This window comes from Bos javanicus, chromosome 8 (assembly GCF_032452875.1).
Source record: "Bos javanicus breed banteng chromosome 8, ARS-OSU_banteng_1.0, whole genome shotgun sequence".
Taxonomy (NCBI): domain Eukaryota; kingdom Metazoa; phylum Chordata; class Mammalia; order Artiodactyla; family Bovidae; genus Bos; species Bos javanicus.
The window spans coordinates 75,866,757-75,882,540 of record NC_083875.1 but is presented as its reverse complement, the minus strand read 5'-3'; the positions used below and the strand labels follow the sequence as shown (position 1 = coordinate 75,882,540).

At 54.8% G+C, this 15,784-nt stretch overlaps 1 protein-coding gene across 1 annotated transcript; it reads left to right on the top strand.

Annotated features, from left to right (window-relative positions):
• Positions 1 to 1,079: 1,079 nt before the first annotated feature.
• Positions 1,080 to 13,351, top strand: NOL6 (nucleolar protein 6). The gene is made up of 26 exons (XM_061425941.1): positions 1,080 to 1,388; positions 2,447 to 2,653; positions 2,741 to 2,857; positions 4,466 to 4,645; positions 4,971 to 5,139; positions 5,381 to 5,515; positions 5,603 to 5,766; positions 5,855 to 5,975; positions 6,181 to 6,239; positions 6,546 to 6,647; positions 6,839 to 6,954; positions 7,129 to 7,306; positions 7,464 to 7,586; positions 7,758 to 7,906; positions 8,056 to 8,131; positions 8,397 to 8,537; positions 8,648 to 8,765; positions 8,848 to 9,002; positions 9,093 to 9,256; positions 9,672 to 9,824; positions 10,050 to 10,147; positions 10,879 to 11,003; positions 11,126 to 11,215; positions 11,586 to 11,780; positions 11,896 to 11,997; positions 12,175 to 13,351. Exons 1-26 carry the CDS (start codon positions 1,335 to 1,337, stop codon positions 12,322 to 12,324), a joined length of 3,441 nt encoding a protein of 1,146 aa, XP_061281925.1. The 5' UTR covers positions 1,080 to 1,334; the 3' UTR covers positions 12,325 to 13,351.
• Positions 13,352 to 15,784: the final 2,433 nt, after the last annotated feature.

The window sequence follows — 15,784 nt, the reverse complement described above, 5'->3', positions numbered from 1 at the left end:
TTTCCTACTCCAGGGGATCTTCCTGACACAGGGATTGAACCCAGATCTCTTATGTCTTTTGCCTTGGCAGGCAGAGTCTTTACCATTGCATACTTCAATAAAAAAAGATTTAAAGAAAAATCTATTGAATGAAACTATGCTATATTCTTCAAAACTGATATTAGGGGGGGAAAATGGACTTCCCTGGCAGTCCAGCAGTTAAGATTCTGCACTTCCAATGCACAGGGCAAGGGTACCATCCCTGATCAGAGAACTAAGATCCCACATGCTGCACAGCGTGGCAAAACCAAAAATCAACACATACACACACACAACGAAAAACAAAAAAGGGAGAGAATATGTTCCAGATTAATTCAGACTGAGAGGGAAAAGAAAGATGCCTAAACAGATGCCTGATCTTGAACCAGGAAATAAAACGCTACTATGTAAAGGGTATTATTGAGATAACTGGCAAAATTTGAAGATGGACTTTATATGATAGTATTGAATGATTGAATGAAAGTTACATTTCTTGAATTTTATAATTGAATTATGACCACATAAAGGACAGGGAACCCTTGCGTGCTCCAATCCATGGTCGCAGAGTCGGACACGACTGAGCGACTGAACTGAACTGAACTGAAGAGATAGTCCTGGGGCTTCCCGGGTGGTGCTAGTGGTCAAGAACCAGGCTACCAACGGGCAGGAGACCTAAGAGAGGCAGGTTTGATCCCTGAGACAGGAAGATCCCCTGGAGGTGGGCATGGCAACCCACTCCAGTATTCTTGCCCAGAGAATCCCAGTAACACAGGAGTCTGGCAGGCTACAGTCAGTACGGTCGCAAAGAATGGGACAAGACTGAAGTGACTTAACACACATACACACACACACAAAATGAATAAACTCAAGACATATTTTGTAAGTAGAACTGACGAGATTGGTTCATTGATAAAGCCACAAGAGGAATCACTTACGTAAACAAACCCTCCCGAGAAGGCCCAAGCTAGCCCCGCCCTTTCCCTGGCGTTTTAAGAGGAGGAAGTGAGGAAACGGAAGCAACCGCCAAGTTGCCGGCAAGCTTCCGGTCTGGCGTCGCAAAGAGGCCGTAAATCGGAGAACTCTGTTTGGCCCCTCCCCCGTGATGGGCGGTCCTGGAGAGTGACAGAAACCAATGGCGAGCGACTCGTCGGGCACTTACCCAATGGCTCTGGAACTGGGCGGGGTTCTTTGCCATGAGGCTTGTTAACGCCGGTACCCGCATTTCTGCCGTGGTTTGGGCATTTCTGCCAACGTGGGTAGAATCTCTTCAGAGCAAGTGGACTTTAAACCCAAAGTGCGAGAGCAATACGTGAGGGATGGGCCCCGCACCTGCGAGAGCGGAGCATCGCGGAACTGCTGGGGAGCCGGAGGTGGGCGAGCGGCCTGGGAGGAAGGGATGCGCAGCGTGCCGGAGACAGCAGAACCTAACAGCTTGCTAGCGAGGGGCACGAGAGTGGCCCTTTAGGGAAGAGCCTCATTTCCCCCGATGCTTCCAGCTTAGGATACCGAGACAGGGCTTGCTAAGGGAGATAGAACTTGGCTTTACCTGCAAAGTAGTAAAGCCTATGGACCGTCTCTGTTCGTTAGCTCTACACCTTGAAATTGAGGAGACCCGCCCCATTCCCTTCTGCGGCTTGGGTCTTTTCCCTAAGTCCTTCTGGACCTTGTGCAGGATTTTCTCCCCTCCTGTGTCTAGTTTTGTGCTCCCCACGTGGTGGCAGTCCTGGTGCGCTACAGTAAGGCTCTTCCGGCTGTGGAACCATGGAGGGGGGCGGAGCCCAGGGCTGCAGGGTAGAGGTTTCGGATCCCGCAGACCAGGGTTTGAAGCCTGCTCACAGTTTAATCATACCAACTGGAACCATAAGCTCAACGGAGCTCCGTTCAGGTGTTTGTTTTCTGTTAGGATTATTATAAGGATTGAATGATTTATTGAGTATATCCTTCAGAGCTAGTAGGCTCCATCACTGAGCACTTAATGTATACTGATATAGCCTATAGTCAGGGCTTGCTGGGGCAAGGGGTGCGTGTGTGTGACCTGGTAGGATTTGGATAGAACAAGAGTGGAGTTGGCATTTGCGACGTTCCAGAACTAACTCAGCAGAAGAGAAGGTCTTGTTACTTGGAAGTACAAGGAGCTCAGGCATTGCTTCCAGGGCCCATTCTGCTGCTACCCCTACTGACTCCAAGCAGAGCTACATGCTTGTGCTGTTAGATAGATGGGAACCCTCAATTCAAGGAGTTTTCAGTCTAGAGCTCAGTAAGTTCTTTTAACTAAAAATTGTTCTGAGTTTTACACAATCTGATTCCTGTTCAAGAGAGACCAGGAGCAGGTGAAGCCTTTACTTGCATCTGGTCCTGGTGGCACGTCAGGCAGTGGATGCTGGATGTCTGTGATGTCACCCTGGCTTCTCCCTCTCATTGGCCACAGGTGATGGAGTCAGCTCTGGAAGGCACAGGCAAAGAGGGGAAGAAGGAATCCTTAAAGAAACGTAAGATGGCTGGGTCTCCGGGGGAGGGCCTCCTGCAGCCCGTGAAGCTCAGCCGGGCAGAACTGTACAAAGAACCTACCAATGAGGAGCTCAGTCGCCTTCGGGAGACTGAGAGTCTGTTCCATTCCAGCTTGCTTCGTTTACAGGTACTGTTGGGTGATTGGGGCTTGGGTTAGAGGGATGGGCTGAGACTCTGAGGCTGAAGTACTACTCTCTCCTGCACCATCTTACAGGTAGAGGAGTTACTAAAGGAAGTGAGGCTGTCAGAGAAGAAGAAAGAGCGGATTGACGCTTTCCTACGGGAGGTCAACCAGCGGATCATGAGGGTGCCCTCAACCCCTGAGACAGAGGTAAGTCAAGTAGTGGAGGGAACTGGAAAGCCCAGAAAAGGTCCTCAGGGACCTTGCTATTCTTTGAAGGGGATGGGGTGCTAGGGAGCTCATTCTCACTGCCAGGAGGCTCAGCTGGGAGCACACTTATTTGTTCATTCAGCAAACACTTATGTGCCCTGCAGTAGTTGTGTTTTTCGGATGTGTTGTGCTTAGGCGCTCAGTCGTGTCCGATTCTTTGTGACCCCATGGACTGTAGCCTACCAAGCTCCTCTGTCCATGGGGATTCTCCAGGCTAGAATACTGGAGTGGGTTGCCATGCCCCCCTCCAGGGGTTCTTAGGATATATCAGTGAACAAAGCAGCCTGTGTTCTGGTGTTGGAATATGGACAGTATTATAATGAACATGACAAGTAAACTGTATGGCAGTGTTAGAAAGTGGTGGTAAGCACTATGGAAAAAGGAAGGACACATTAAGGGGATCATGGGAATATCAGAGGATGAGAGTGGTTGGCAACTTTAAATAGGGTGGTTGAGGTAGGCCTTACTAAAGTGACATTTGTGTCAAGAAAGTGAGTCAGCCATGTAGATATTTAAGGGAAGAAGAACATTCCAGGAAGGGGAAACAGCCAACACAGAGGCTCAAAGGCAAGAATAGGTCTAGTACTTCTTTGGAATGAGTGAAGGGAGATAGAAGGAGGTCAGTTTAGAAAGGTAATGGAGGAAGTAGGTATATCATGCAGGGCCTTGTGCACCAGAACGAGGACTTTGAGCTGTTGCTTTGGGGCTTCCCTGGTGGTTCAAACAGTAAAAAATCTGCCTGCAATGCAGGATACCTGAGTTTGATCCCTGCGTCAGGAAGGTCACCTGGAGAAGGGAATGGCAACCCACTCCAGTATTCTTGCCTGGAGGATTCCATGGACAAAGGGGCCTGGCAGGGCTACGGTCCACGGGTTGCAAAGAGTTGGATACAACTGAGGGATTAACACTTTGGGTGAGATGGGGATAACTACAGCATTTTTGTTTTGTTTTGTTGTTGTTCTGTAAAGTGATTCTGTGATCTAACTTCAGTTTTAAGAAGTTCACCCAGACTATTAAAAGTAGAATGGAGGGAAACAAAGATGAAATCAGGGAGACTAGTTAGAAACCTGTTGTGCAGTGATCCACTGAAAAATGGCTCAGATTAGGATAGAGTAGAGAAGTGATCAGTGTCTGGATACCTTTTGAAAGTGGAATGGGTGTTTGTTCCCTCTTAACCTGTATTTATTTATTTGGCTGCACTGGGTCTTAGTTGTGGCATGCTCACTCTTAGTCGCAGCATGTGAGATCTAGTTCCCTGACCAGGGATTGAACCCACACCCCCTGCATTGGGAGTGCAGAATCTTAGCCACTGGACCATCAGGGAAGTCCCAAAATGGGAGTTCTTAACAGAGATGAGTCAAGGTGATTTAAACATTTTTAGCCTGAGCAGCTAGTATGGAGTTGCCTTAATGGGGAAGACATATTTATAGAAAGATCAGGAGCTTGGTTTCAGACGTTTTGACGTGTTGAATTTGAGATGTCTACTAGACATTAAGGGGACATGTTAGGAAGGTAATCAAATATGTGTCACTGTCTCTGTCCCCGCAGCTGACCAACCAGGCATGGCTCCCAGATGGGGTTCAAGTCCCTATCCACCAAGTACCGTATACTGTGAAGGGCCGTTTCCATTTCCTGCCCCCAGCCCAGGTCACTGTTGTGGGAAGTTACCTTCTGGGCACCTGCATCCGGCCGGACATCAATGTGGATGTGGCACTGACCATACCCAGGGTAAGATCCAGAGTTTGGGATGGAGAGGTCTGCCATTTCACCACCTACAAATCCTGGATCCCTTTCTTTTTCCCACCTCCCACTTGCCAGAGGATTGAAATCTGAATTTTGAATCCAAAGAACAGACCACTGCAGTTGTCCTGAAGGAGCAGCACTTTGCCTTCCTCATCCAAGATATGGTGTTGCTGGCCTTGACTTTGGCATCCTCGCCAGCAGATGGGGTTGCCAAGCTTTGCTCTCACTTTGGCTTCATCTTGGCCCCCAAGTCCTCCATCAACAATTAAGCAACTTGGCCGTCTCTCTCTCTTCTCCTGACCGCCTCCAGGAGATCCTACAGGACAAGGATGGGCTGAACCAGCGCTACTTCCGCAAGCGTGCCCTCTACCTGGCCCACGTGGCTCACCACCTGGCCAAGGACCCACTCTTCGGCAGTGTTCGCTTTTCCTACACCAACGGCTGCCACCTGAAACCCTCGCTGCTGCTGCGGCCTCACGGTGGGAGGCACACACTGGGTGGAAGGCACAGTGTGGGGTGATGGACAGATCTGGTAGGGGAGGCACAGGGGTCTTAAGTCCATGGCGAGAGAAGACCTGGGCCTCAAGTCTCAGGGGAAGGGTATTGGGACCTCCAATTCTGAGGTGGACGGGCATGGGGCCTTTATGTGGGAGGGTAGTGCAGGGGCTTCTCTGACTCCAGGGTGGCTGCAGGGTCTCAGCATCACCTGTCTCCCCCCAGGGAAGGATGAGCGTTTGGTCACCGTTCGTCTGCATCCCTGCCCTCCACCTGACTTCTTCCGCCCGTGCCGCCTGCTGCCGTCCAAGAGCAATGTGCGCTCTGCCTGGTACCAAGGGCAAAGTCCTTCTGGGGATGGTGAGTAGATGGTGATGTCAAGGCTGGGTTGGAGGACAGGGTATTATGGGGCCCTCTCCTCTCACGGCTTCCCCTTTCCTCCTGCAGGTAGCCCAGAACCCCCCACCCCCCACTATAACACATGGCTCCTGCAGGACACAGCCCTTGAATCCCACGTGCAGCTGCTGTCAGCTGTGCTGGGCTCAGCCTCAGGACTGAAGGATGGGGTGGCACTTCTGAAGGTCTGGCTGCGGCAGCGGGAACTGGACAAGGTAAGCTGGAAGTGGCCCGGTTTCCCTGGGTCTCGATGAGTGGTGGGCTGGTTCTGAGCATCGGCCTCTCCATCTGTTTCTCCCTCAGGGCCTGGGAGGATTCAGCGGGTTCCTTGTCTCCATGGTGGTGGCCTTCCTCGTGTCCACACGCAAGATCCACACCACCATGAGCGGCTACCAGGTGCTGAGAAGCACCCTGCAGTTTCTGGGTGAGGCAGCTGGACTCGGAAAGGCCAAGGGTCCTGATCATCCCCATCAGGGATCATTTGCTTTATTGTCCTCAGACAGAGGAGTAAAGCGAACCTCAGAGGCAGACAGTTGCAGTCACCTGTCTGGAGGGTGGGTGTCACGGGGACTGGGTCCTTAGAAAGGGGGATTCCTTCTGACACAACCACCTTCTCTGGTTCATTTCAGCCAGTACAGATCTGACCGTCAACGGGATCAGTTTATGCTTCAGCTCAGATCCCTCCCTGGTGAGTAGGGTGGTGCTGAGTCTGGTCTTCCAAGGTGGCACTAGTGGTAAAGAACCCACCTGCCAATACAGGAAACATGAGACGAGGGTTCGATCCCTGGGTCTAGAAGATCCCCTGGAGGAGGCCATGGCAACCCACTCCAGTATTCTTGCCTGGAGAATCCCATGGACAGAGGAGCCTGGTGGGCTAGTCCACAGGTCACAAAGAGTCGGACGTGACTGAAGCGACTTAGCACGCACACATGTCTGTGCCCGGAGCCCTGAAGTTAAGGCCCAGCCCTGACTGGCTTCTCTCTCCCTCTCCCAGCCGGCCCTGGCTGACTTCCACCAGGCCTTCCCTGTTGTCTTCCTGGACTCCTCGGGCCGTCTCAACCTCTGTGCTGATATCACTGCCTCCACTTACCACCAGGTACCAGTTGTCTCCCACTGTCCTGAGTTCCCCCAGTGTCCCAGCCCAGCCGCTGTCCCTTCTGCCAGCACCAGGACACCAGCAACTCCTCTCTAGAGCATGTCTCTGCGTCTGGGCCCTGGGTCCAGTAGGGGAGAGAGCAGTGCTGGTGGTCTCACATGGCGGGTTCCTTGCTTGCTCCATGACCCCAGGTGCAGCACGAGGCTCGGCTGTCTATGGCACTGCTGGACAGCAAAGCTGACGATGGGTTCCAGCTGCTCCTGATGACTCCCAAACCCATGATCCGGGCTTTTGACCACATTGTGCAGTGAGTTTCAGGGTGATACGTCAGTGAATCCTGTTGCCTCAGGGCTAGTGAGGGGGCCGAGATCTTCAGACTGGTACTCTGATCGATCTCCCTAGTGATGGCGGGGGTAATACCTGGGGCCAGCAGTACCTAATGCCCCCCACCTTTGTCCTTCCCTGCCCCCCCACCCCCCAGCCTCCGTCCACTGAGTCGCCTGCAGGCAGCGTGTCACCGGCTGAAGCTGTGGCCAGAGCTACAGGATCTCGGTGGGGACTATGTCTCAGCGGCTTTGGGCCCACTCACCACCCTCCTGGAGCAGGGCCTGGGGTCCCGGGTACAGCTGCTGGCCCACTCTCGGCCCCCAGTCTCAGAGGTGAGGTGGGGTGGGTTGGGGAGTTTGTGGGACTGAGAGAGGAGGACCCTGGGGCCCAGGGGATACACAAGGCACCCCATCCCTCTAACTAGAAAGGGGGTTTCCTGACCTAGCTGGGAGGCACTTGGACTGAGCTCAGCCTCTCTACACCCTGCAGTGGGACATCAGCCAGGAGCCACCGAAGCACAGAGATCCAGGCGTCCTGACCCTGGGATTGCTCCTCCGGCCTGAGGGGCTGACCAGTGTTCTTGAGCTGGGTCCTGAGGCTGACCAGCCTGAGGTGAGCAGCTGGGGGTCTCAGGGGTGATTTTTCCCTGTCTTGGGAAGCTCAGCGTGCGTACTGGCAGGAGTGGGGTGGACTATCCTCTTGCCACCTGACTCGAGGCCTGTCGGGAGATTTCTGACAGAACCCCTTCCTTGTTGATCTCTCCCACCATCGTCTTCTCCCTAGGCTGCCGACTTCCGCCAGTTCTGGGGCTCTCGCTCCGAGCTTCGGCGTTTCCAGGATGGAGCCATCCGGGAAGCTGTAGTCTGGGAGGCTGCCTCTATGGCTCAGAAGCGTCTCATTCCCCACCAAGTGGTCACTCATCTCTTGGCACTGTGAGTGTTAGCATCTGAATGCCAGGAGGTGGGCATGGGCTGTGGAGCCTTTTAGGAGGCTCTGGCCCAAGCTTTTGGTGTGAGCTGCTCACATCTAGCAGCTCTCTCCCTGGCCCCCAGTGCCCACGCTCTCTGTGCCCCTTTTCCAGCCACGCTGACATTCCAGATACCTGTGTCCACTATACGGGGGGCCTCCTGGACGCATTGATCCAAGGCCTGAAAGAGGTGAGGGCCCTGGTTCAGGGCTGGGGTCAAGGCTAGGGACGGTTGGGCGAGTAGCCTGTGTGGCTGGATTTGGGGAGGGCTGGAATGGGGCTGGACAGGCCCCACCACCTTAGCCAGGCTGCACTTCCCTGAGTGTCCAGCAGGGGGCCCTCTGGCTCTGCAGCAGCAGCCTGAGCCAAGGCTGTATCCCAGTTGGTCCGGCTCTCCTGTAAGGTCCTGCCCTCCTGTAAGGTCCTGCCCTCCTGATTGTCTTTTCTCCCCTCAGACCTCCAGCACCGGTGAGGAGGCCCTGGCAGCTGCAGTGCGTTGCTACGATGACCTCAGCCGCCTGCTGTGGGGCCTGGATGGTCTTCCGCTGACCGTGTCTGCTGTGCAGGGAGCTCACCCTGTGCTGCGCTATACTGAGGTCAGGAGCAGGGAGCCCTTTCCACTGGGTGACACCCCACTCTGCCTCACTCACCCAGTACTCTCTCTTCCAGCTCCCCGTCCTCTTCCTTAGCCTCCCTTCTCCCACAGGTGTTCCCGCCAACCCCAGTCCGTCCAGCCCACTCCTTCTATGAGCAGCTGCGAGAGCGGGCCTCACTGTTGCCCCGGCCTGACAAGCCCTGCCCAGCCTATGTGGAGCCCATGACTGGTGAGGGAACTCTTGCAAGGGGCTGAAAGGGACTGCTGTCTACCCCCGGCCGTAGACTGAGGCCTCTCCCTCTTCTTCGCAGTGGTGTGTCACCTGGAGGGCAGTGGGCAGTGGCCCCAGGATGCTGAGGCCATTCGCAGGGTCCGTGCTGCCTTCCAGCTGCGCCTGGCAGAGCTGCTGACTCAGCAGCATGGGCTGCCATGCCGCGCCACAGCCACACACACCGACGTCCTCAAGGTTAGGTGGGCACTGGGCAGGGATACGGGGGGAGGAAGGGACAGGGGTGTCAGGGTGCCCCATCTCCCATCCCCTCCCCTCTTCCAACAGGATGGGTTTGTGTTCCGGATCCGTGTGGCCTACCAGCGGGAGCCGCAGATCCTGAAAGAGACGCGGAGCCCCGAGGGGATGATCTCGCTGAGGGACACCCCCGCCTCCCTCCGCCTCGAGAGGGACACGAGGCAGTTGCCCCTGCTCACCAGCGCCTTGCATGGGTAGGCCCACCTGCACAGGCTCTCATAGACCCTCTCCCAGTCCCATCCTGCTCTCCTGGCCATCTGTCTGGAGAGTTAGGCCAATTAGGGATATGAGTGCCAGGCTGGAGTCAGGCAAGCACTAGAAGTGCTAGGATTCTGGCCCTGCCACTTACCTGGCTTTGTCCCTTGAGCCCAAATCCCCCCACACACACACACCTGATTTTTCTCATCTGTAAAATGGTAATCATGCTAGGAACAACCTCTTGGGGTATTAGTTAGGAAGACATGAGATCATACGTGTATCATTATATAGCACATTAACACAGAGGCCAGTGTTGGGTGAAAGTTGAGTGAACAGTTGCAGTCAGGCTGAAAGTCTGTCCTTGGGCCCAGGTGCCTGCGCCTCACTGCCTCTACCCTCTTCTTCCCACAGGCTCCAGCAGCAGCACCCAGCCTTTTCAGGTGTGGCTCGGCTGGCCAAGCGCTGGGTGCGTGCCCAGCTCCTGGGTGGGGAGCTCACTGATGAGAGCCTGGACCTGGTGGCTGCTGCCCTTTTCCTGCACCCTGAGCCCTTCAGCCCTCCCAGGTGATGGCCTCCACGTTTCCCCTAGCCAGGAAGTTCCCCTGGGGTCAGCTGTCATCCTTCCTGCTTCAGTCCACATGGGAGAGGTGGCCGAAACTAGGGGCAGAAGGGGTTCTAAGACACCCCCATCCCCCGCAGTCCAGACTAAGGGCTCTAGGCTCCCCAGACTGTGGGGGGCTGGGCACATGTGGCTGGGCCCCTGACACTTTGCTCACTCCTCCCTCTCAGCTCCCCCCAGGTGGGCTTCCTTCGGTTCCTTTTCCTGATATCAACCTTCGATTGGAAGAACAACCCCCTAATTGTCAATCTCAACAATGAGCTCACTGGTAAGTGGTACGATGAAAGTCAGACTACCGAAAGAACTACCCCTTGTGGGTTGCAGAGGCGGGCAGGCAAGGGTTTCTCTCTGCTTACCCAACCTGGAATGTCTACTCCTGATTCTGGCTGCCTAGGGGTGGGGAAATGTTAAGGAGGAAGAGGACCAGATCCAGCCTTCAGGGAGCTCTGAGACTGTAGAGATGTGGTTTGCCCACGTGACGATCAGAAACAGAACCCACTGGGGGCAGTGAGCAGGCTACCTAGGGGACTGTGGAGGGAAGAGGAGAGAAGAGGGACTCTGCAGCCCAGGTCGGAAGTCTTAAGGTGGGGGAGCAGGGAACTGTGCAGGTGGGGGTAGGCGCCCAGGCCTCAGAGTGTGAGTGATGACTTCTGTTTGTAACGTGAGGAGCTCCTGGTCCCAGCAGAGAGGAGGGTGTCCGCTTTCTAATTCCCCAGGTGTGTGGGAGCCCAGGGGAGGAGGGGGACCAGGGGCAGGCCTCAGCTTGTGCAGGCCCGGAAACCAGACCAGGATTCCAGGCAGTGGAAAATTCTGCTTCTGAGCCCAGGCTGGGAGTTTACCACCCTGCCCGATTGAGGCAGATGCGGTGTCCCTTTCATCACTTACGCCATGTGGGGGATGTTGGAGACTCCCTGTGGTGGGCATAGTGGGAGGACTTGGAGCAGTAGGGGGTGTCTGGGGAGAGGGGTCAGCTGACCCAGGACCCCCTCTAATTCACAGTGGAAGAGCAGGTGGAGATCCGCAGTGTCTTCCTGGCAACCCGGGCAAAGCTCCCCGTCATGGTCATCGTTACCCCCCAAGATCGCAAAAGCTCCGTGTGGACACAAGACGGACCCTCGCCCCAGGTTTCATTGCATTCCTGCTCCCAAATGTGTAGTTTTCTCCCTCAAGGAAAAAGTAGGCCCAGCCTGAGCTAAGAGAGGCCCATGGTCAGGTCTGACCTGCATGACCTTGTGTGCCTCCCCAGATCCTCCACCAGCTGGTGATCCTGGCAGCTGAGGCCTTGCCTGTCCTAGAGAAGCAGCTTATGGATCCCCGGGGGCCTGGAGACATCAGGGTAAGCCCCTGACCCAGACTGACTCTGGGGGCTCATGGGGCTCTGCCTTTGAGCCATGGAAGCCCAGAGTTCTCGGGCCCTTGTTTGGTGAGACTGAATTCAGAGAAGGCACCATAGCTTCCATGGTGCCTGGCTATGGAGGCTGGAGAACTGTGGCCCCAGCTTTGCTCTTGTAGCCCGCAATCCTCCTGTGGAACCCAAGCTGCCACCATCTAGGCCCTGGTGTTCCCACCTTGAAATGAGCATTTGGGCCCTAATGGGGGGTCAGACCTAAGGGAAAGAAGGAAGCAGAGTGGGCCTGTGGAGGGGTTTGTGGTCCAGTTTCCAGCTCCCCAGTGGGCACTGCTGAGCCCTCCCTGCCCTTCTTCAGACCGTGTTCCGGCCACCATTGGACATGTACGACGTGCTGATCCGCCTGGCTCCCCGCCACATCCCCCGGCACCGCCAGGCCGTGGACTCACCAGCTGCCTCCTTCTGCCGGGGCCTGCTCAGTGAGCCAGGGCCCTCCTCCCTTATGCCCGTGCTGGGCTATGATCCGCCTCAGCTCTACCTGGCACAGCTCAGGGTAGGTCCTTGAGGGCTGGCTGGCCCTTGGGAGGAGGCTTCCAGGTGAGTTGGGGCCATGGCGTTGGCTATCAGGTTCCCACCTGTAGTCTTTTTCCTGTGCTGCCCTTTCCTAGGAGGCCTTCGGACACCTGGCTCTTTTCTTCTATGACCAGCATGGCGGAGAGGTGATCGGTGTCCTCTGGAAGCCCACCAGCTTCCAGCCCCAGCCCTTCAAGGTGAGCTGGCTGGTGACAGTTGTCTGTTCGTGAGTGTGCACGTGTGTTCCGTGTGGGCGTGTGTGCCTGCGTGTGGCTCCACAGGTGACCCTGTGTCAGGTGTGAAGTGTGTCTGTCTTGGTGTCTCTGCGTATGCCTCTCATGACACTTTAATCCATATGTCTCTGGCTCCCCCAGGTCTCCAACACAAAGGGACGCATAGTGGTGTCTCAAGGCGGGGAGCCAGTGATGGTGCCCAATGTCGAAGCCATCCTGGAGGACTTTGCCATCCTGGGCGAAGGCCTGGTCCAGGCTGTGGAGGCCCGAAGTGAGAGGTGGACCGTGTGACCTCCAGCCTAGGAGCAAGCTAGATGGACAGACCTTTGGAGCAAGATGTCAGTGGCATGACCACCCTCACTGTGGATAGACCCTCCAAAGAGGGCTTGCTGGCCCGAGCATGCTGACTGTCCCCAACAAATCCCCGTCCTGATTTCCTATCTGATGCCCCAGCACTGGGACAGGGGCCATGGTGGCCCGTGCAGTCCCCTGGACCTGACCAGAGGAGAACTGGGGGTCAGCTCAGAGGGGACACCGAATGAACCCAGGAAATCCAGCTACTTGTCAGCTTGGCCTGGGCCTTTTGTTCCTTCTCAGGTTGCTCCTAGAAGTCCAGAGAAGAGACTGTGTGCCCAGGGCTGAGGCTCTGTCCCCACCCCTGTGCCAGGATGTGGGCCTTGACCTCAGTATGCTCTTTGCTGCAGCGTCAGGCTTTTAAATGGGGCCCAGAGAAGGTGTGGCACTGCCTGAGGGTCATAGGGCGGCAGCACTGAGCAGAGGAGAGGGGGCTTCACGGGATGAAGAGACTGCACTGAAGGGGCACAGTGCCCTCTTGTGTTGGTTCCGCTGCTTCCCAGGGTGGGGACGTGGAAAAGCACAGAAAACAGGAAGGGGCTGGGTGGGCGAAGTGGCAAGAGGGACTGGTAGTCCCCCATCCAGGAGAGATGCAAAAAGCACTGAATGCTGCCCTGGCCTCTGGTGTTAGAGGCTCTCTGCTCCCACCTTGGGGGTGCAGAGGCGAGTGGGACCAAGACCTGCTCTCCAGAAGCTCCAGTGCCCTGAGGGAGGGGGTGCTGCTTCCTTTCAGCCTGGTCCACACCCCCCTCCCAGCAGCTTCTCCCTAATCCTGGCTGTTTTTCCAGATTCAGCTCAAACAGTGACTCCTCCTTAAACCCTTCCCTTGCCCTCAGCCTAAGGTGCTCTTCCTCTGAAACATCAGAGCAATTACTGTCCATTCACTTCTCTTCACAGTCACGTACAGTGGCATAAACTCTTCTCGTCTTAAATTCTGATTTAAAATTAAATCGTTTTAAGTTCCCCATGGCTTCAGCTTTTTTGCCTTTTCCACGTGGTTTCGACCTTGTCTCCTGCAGGTCAGCTCTTTGGGGGCAGGAAACGTATTTGAACAGATTTGATGACAGCTAGTACAGTGCTCTGCCCACGCAGGACGCAGGTGTGGGCAGAAGGGGCCCCTGGCTCAGGCAGATGGAGGGCAGGGCAGGCCTCCAGAAGACTTCAAGGAAAAAGAGAATCCTGATTTGTGATCTCTGCCTAGAATGGGTAAGGTTTTGATGGTGAAAGGCCTGAGAAGTAATAAAAAGTTGATGTTGGGACTTCCCTGATTGGTCCAGTGCTTAGGACTCCACAGGTCTCACAGCCAAGGGCCCAGGTTCAATCCCTGGTCAGGCAGGGAACTAAAATCTCAAGAGTTGCGCAGTGCGGCCAAGAAAAAAAAAGTTGATGTTTATTGAGTGTCTACCTAATAAGGGCTGGGTGTGCTTTGTTATTTTCCATATCTTACATAAGGAAATTGATTATACAATCATACCAGCCCTATGAAGTACTGCTTTTCCTCATTATCCTCATATTCTGAGTGAGGGAACAGGTTCAGCAACAGGCAGGGGCCTGTTTGTAGAGGGACTTTGATGCTTGGCTAGCTGGCTTTATCCTCAAGGTGCTTAACCACATACGGGAACTCTGATTTCCAATTTTGTCCCAATTCTGTCAGTCTTTGTGAATCTGTGTCGATCCCTGCCTGTCACTGTCGTGGGACAGCTTGGTCGGGGGTTGAAACTAGCATAGGGAATACACTGATGGGCTGTATGAACTGAGGTCTGTGTCCATCTCCCTCCCTGTGCCATTCATGAACTCCAGACCTCAGTGCACCAGGCTGGATTTTCAGGGAGATGCCAGAGACGCAGTCCCAGCCCTCACAGAGCCCCGCAGTCTGTGGTTGTCCCTGGCTTTTCAGCTTCCCTTTCCTTTGGTCCTTCATGTGCTTTCTCCATAGCCTCTCCATGGGCTCTGGGGAGGGGCATGGGATGCCGGCTGTTTCAAACAATCCTGCATCATTCCAGGGGCGGCTTCAGGCCTATGGCTTCTTTCACAAACCCAGTGCGGGGAGGGGGTGGAATCTGCTCCCAGGAAGCCCATGGCTCCAGGAAGTGCAGACACCGTTCCTCCATCAGGGGGACGAGCTTGGGCCTGCTACCTTGCCACGTGGTCCTAGGCAAGTCACCCTTGCTGGGCTCAGCCTCCCCATCCTTAAATTGGGCACAATAGGGACTTCCCCTGGCGGTCCAGTGGTTAGGATTCACCCTTCCTGTGCAGGGGACACGGGTTTGATTCCCAGTTAGGGAACTAAAACAGAAAAAGCCTCAATGATGGTTTTCTCAAGTGCCCAGTGTGACAAGAGAAGAGGGTAGGTCACTCAGAAAGCCAAGGAGGTACGTACACCATGCTTTCTGCACTCTGCTTCAGCTTGGTGTAGCGGGTGAGGGAGCTCGAGCCCTGGGCTCTAATTTCAAGGCCTGCTCCAACCTGTTTCCTCAGGATTTTCTCTCCCGGAAGTAGGTAAGGAGGCTGGTGTGTACTAATGTGACCTTGGGGGAGGGGAGGGACACAAGAAGCTGGAACTGGAATGTCAGGGAAAGAGAAGGAGAAGCGTCTAGGAGGACCTCTGATAGCGAGGGTGTGTAGGGTGGGGTGGGGGGAATGTGTGTTATGGTGCAACCCATGGGTACATCTGCCCCTGTGGGCCTCTGGGCTTGCAGGTAGACATGGATGGGGTAGGAGGCTGTGTCTCACGTATGGTGTGATGCTCTCTATGTGTTGGTTGGGGTGGTGGAGTGGGGCTTGTGCACATCTCTATACACTAGTCTGTGAGAGCAGGTTTTTGCCTCCGGCTCCAAGGTGGTGTTAAAGGCAAGATCTGTTCTATTTTTAAAGAGGAGGAAAAGCTCCCAGGAGGCAGGAACTCTGGATCCTTTCCTGCAAATGTGTGTGTGTGTATGTGCTAAATTGCTTCAGTCATCTCCAAGTCTGTGTGACCCTATGGACTGTAGCTCAGCAGGCTCCTCTGTCCATAGGATTCTCTAGGCAAGAATACTGGAGTGGGTTGTCATGCCCTCCTCCAGGGGATCGTCCCAACCCAGGGATCAAACCCAAGTCTCCTGTGGCTTCTGCATTGTAGACAGATTCTTTACTGCTGAGACACTGGAGAAGCCCCCGATAAATGTTAAGTGGCTTTAAATAAAGCCTTCCCCTTTTGGGGGCTTCAGTTTCCCTGGTTCTGTCAGACCTCCTAAGCCTCTCTTTGTTGTCACATTTAGTGAATTCTCAAAGGGTCATCCCTTCAGGTGGTGCTGACAACCTCCTTTAAACCAAAACCCTTTTAACTGAAGACCCTGTTTTCCTCTGCCCAGCTCCTAACTTTGGAGGAAAAGAGACAGATCCCAAAGCCTAGGGCTCC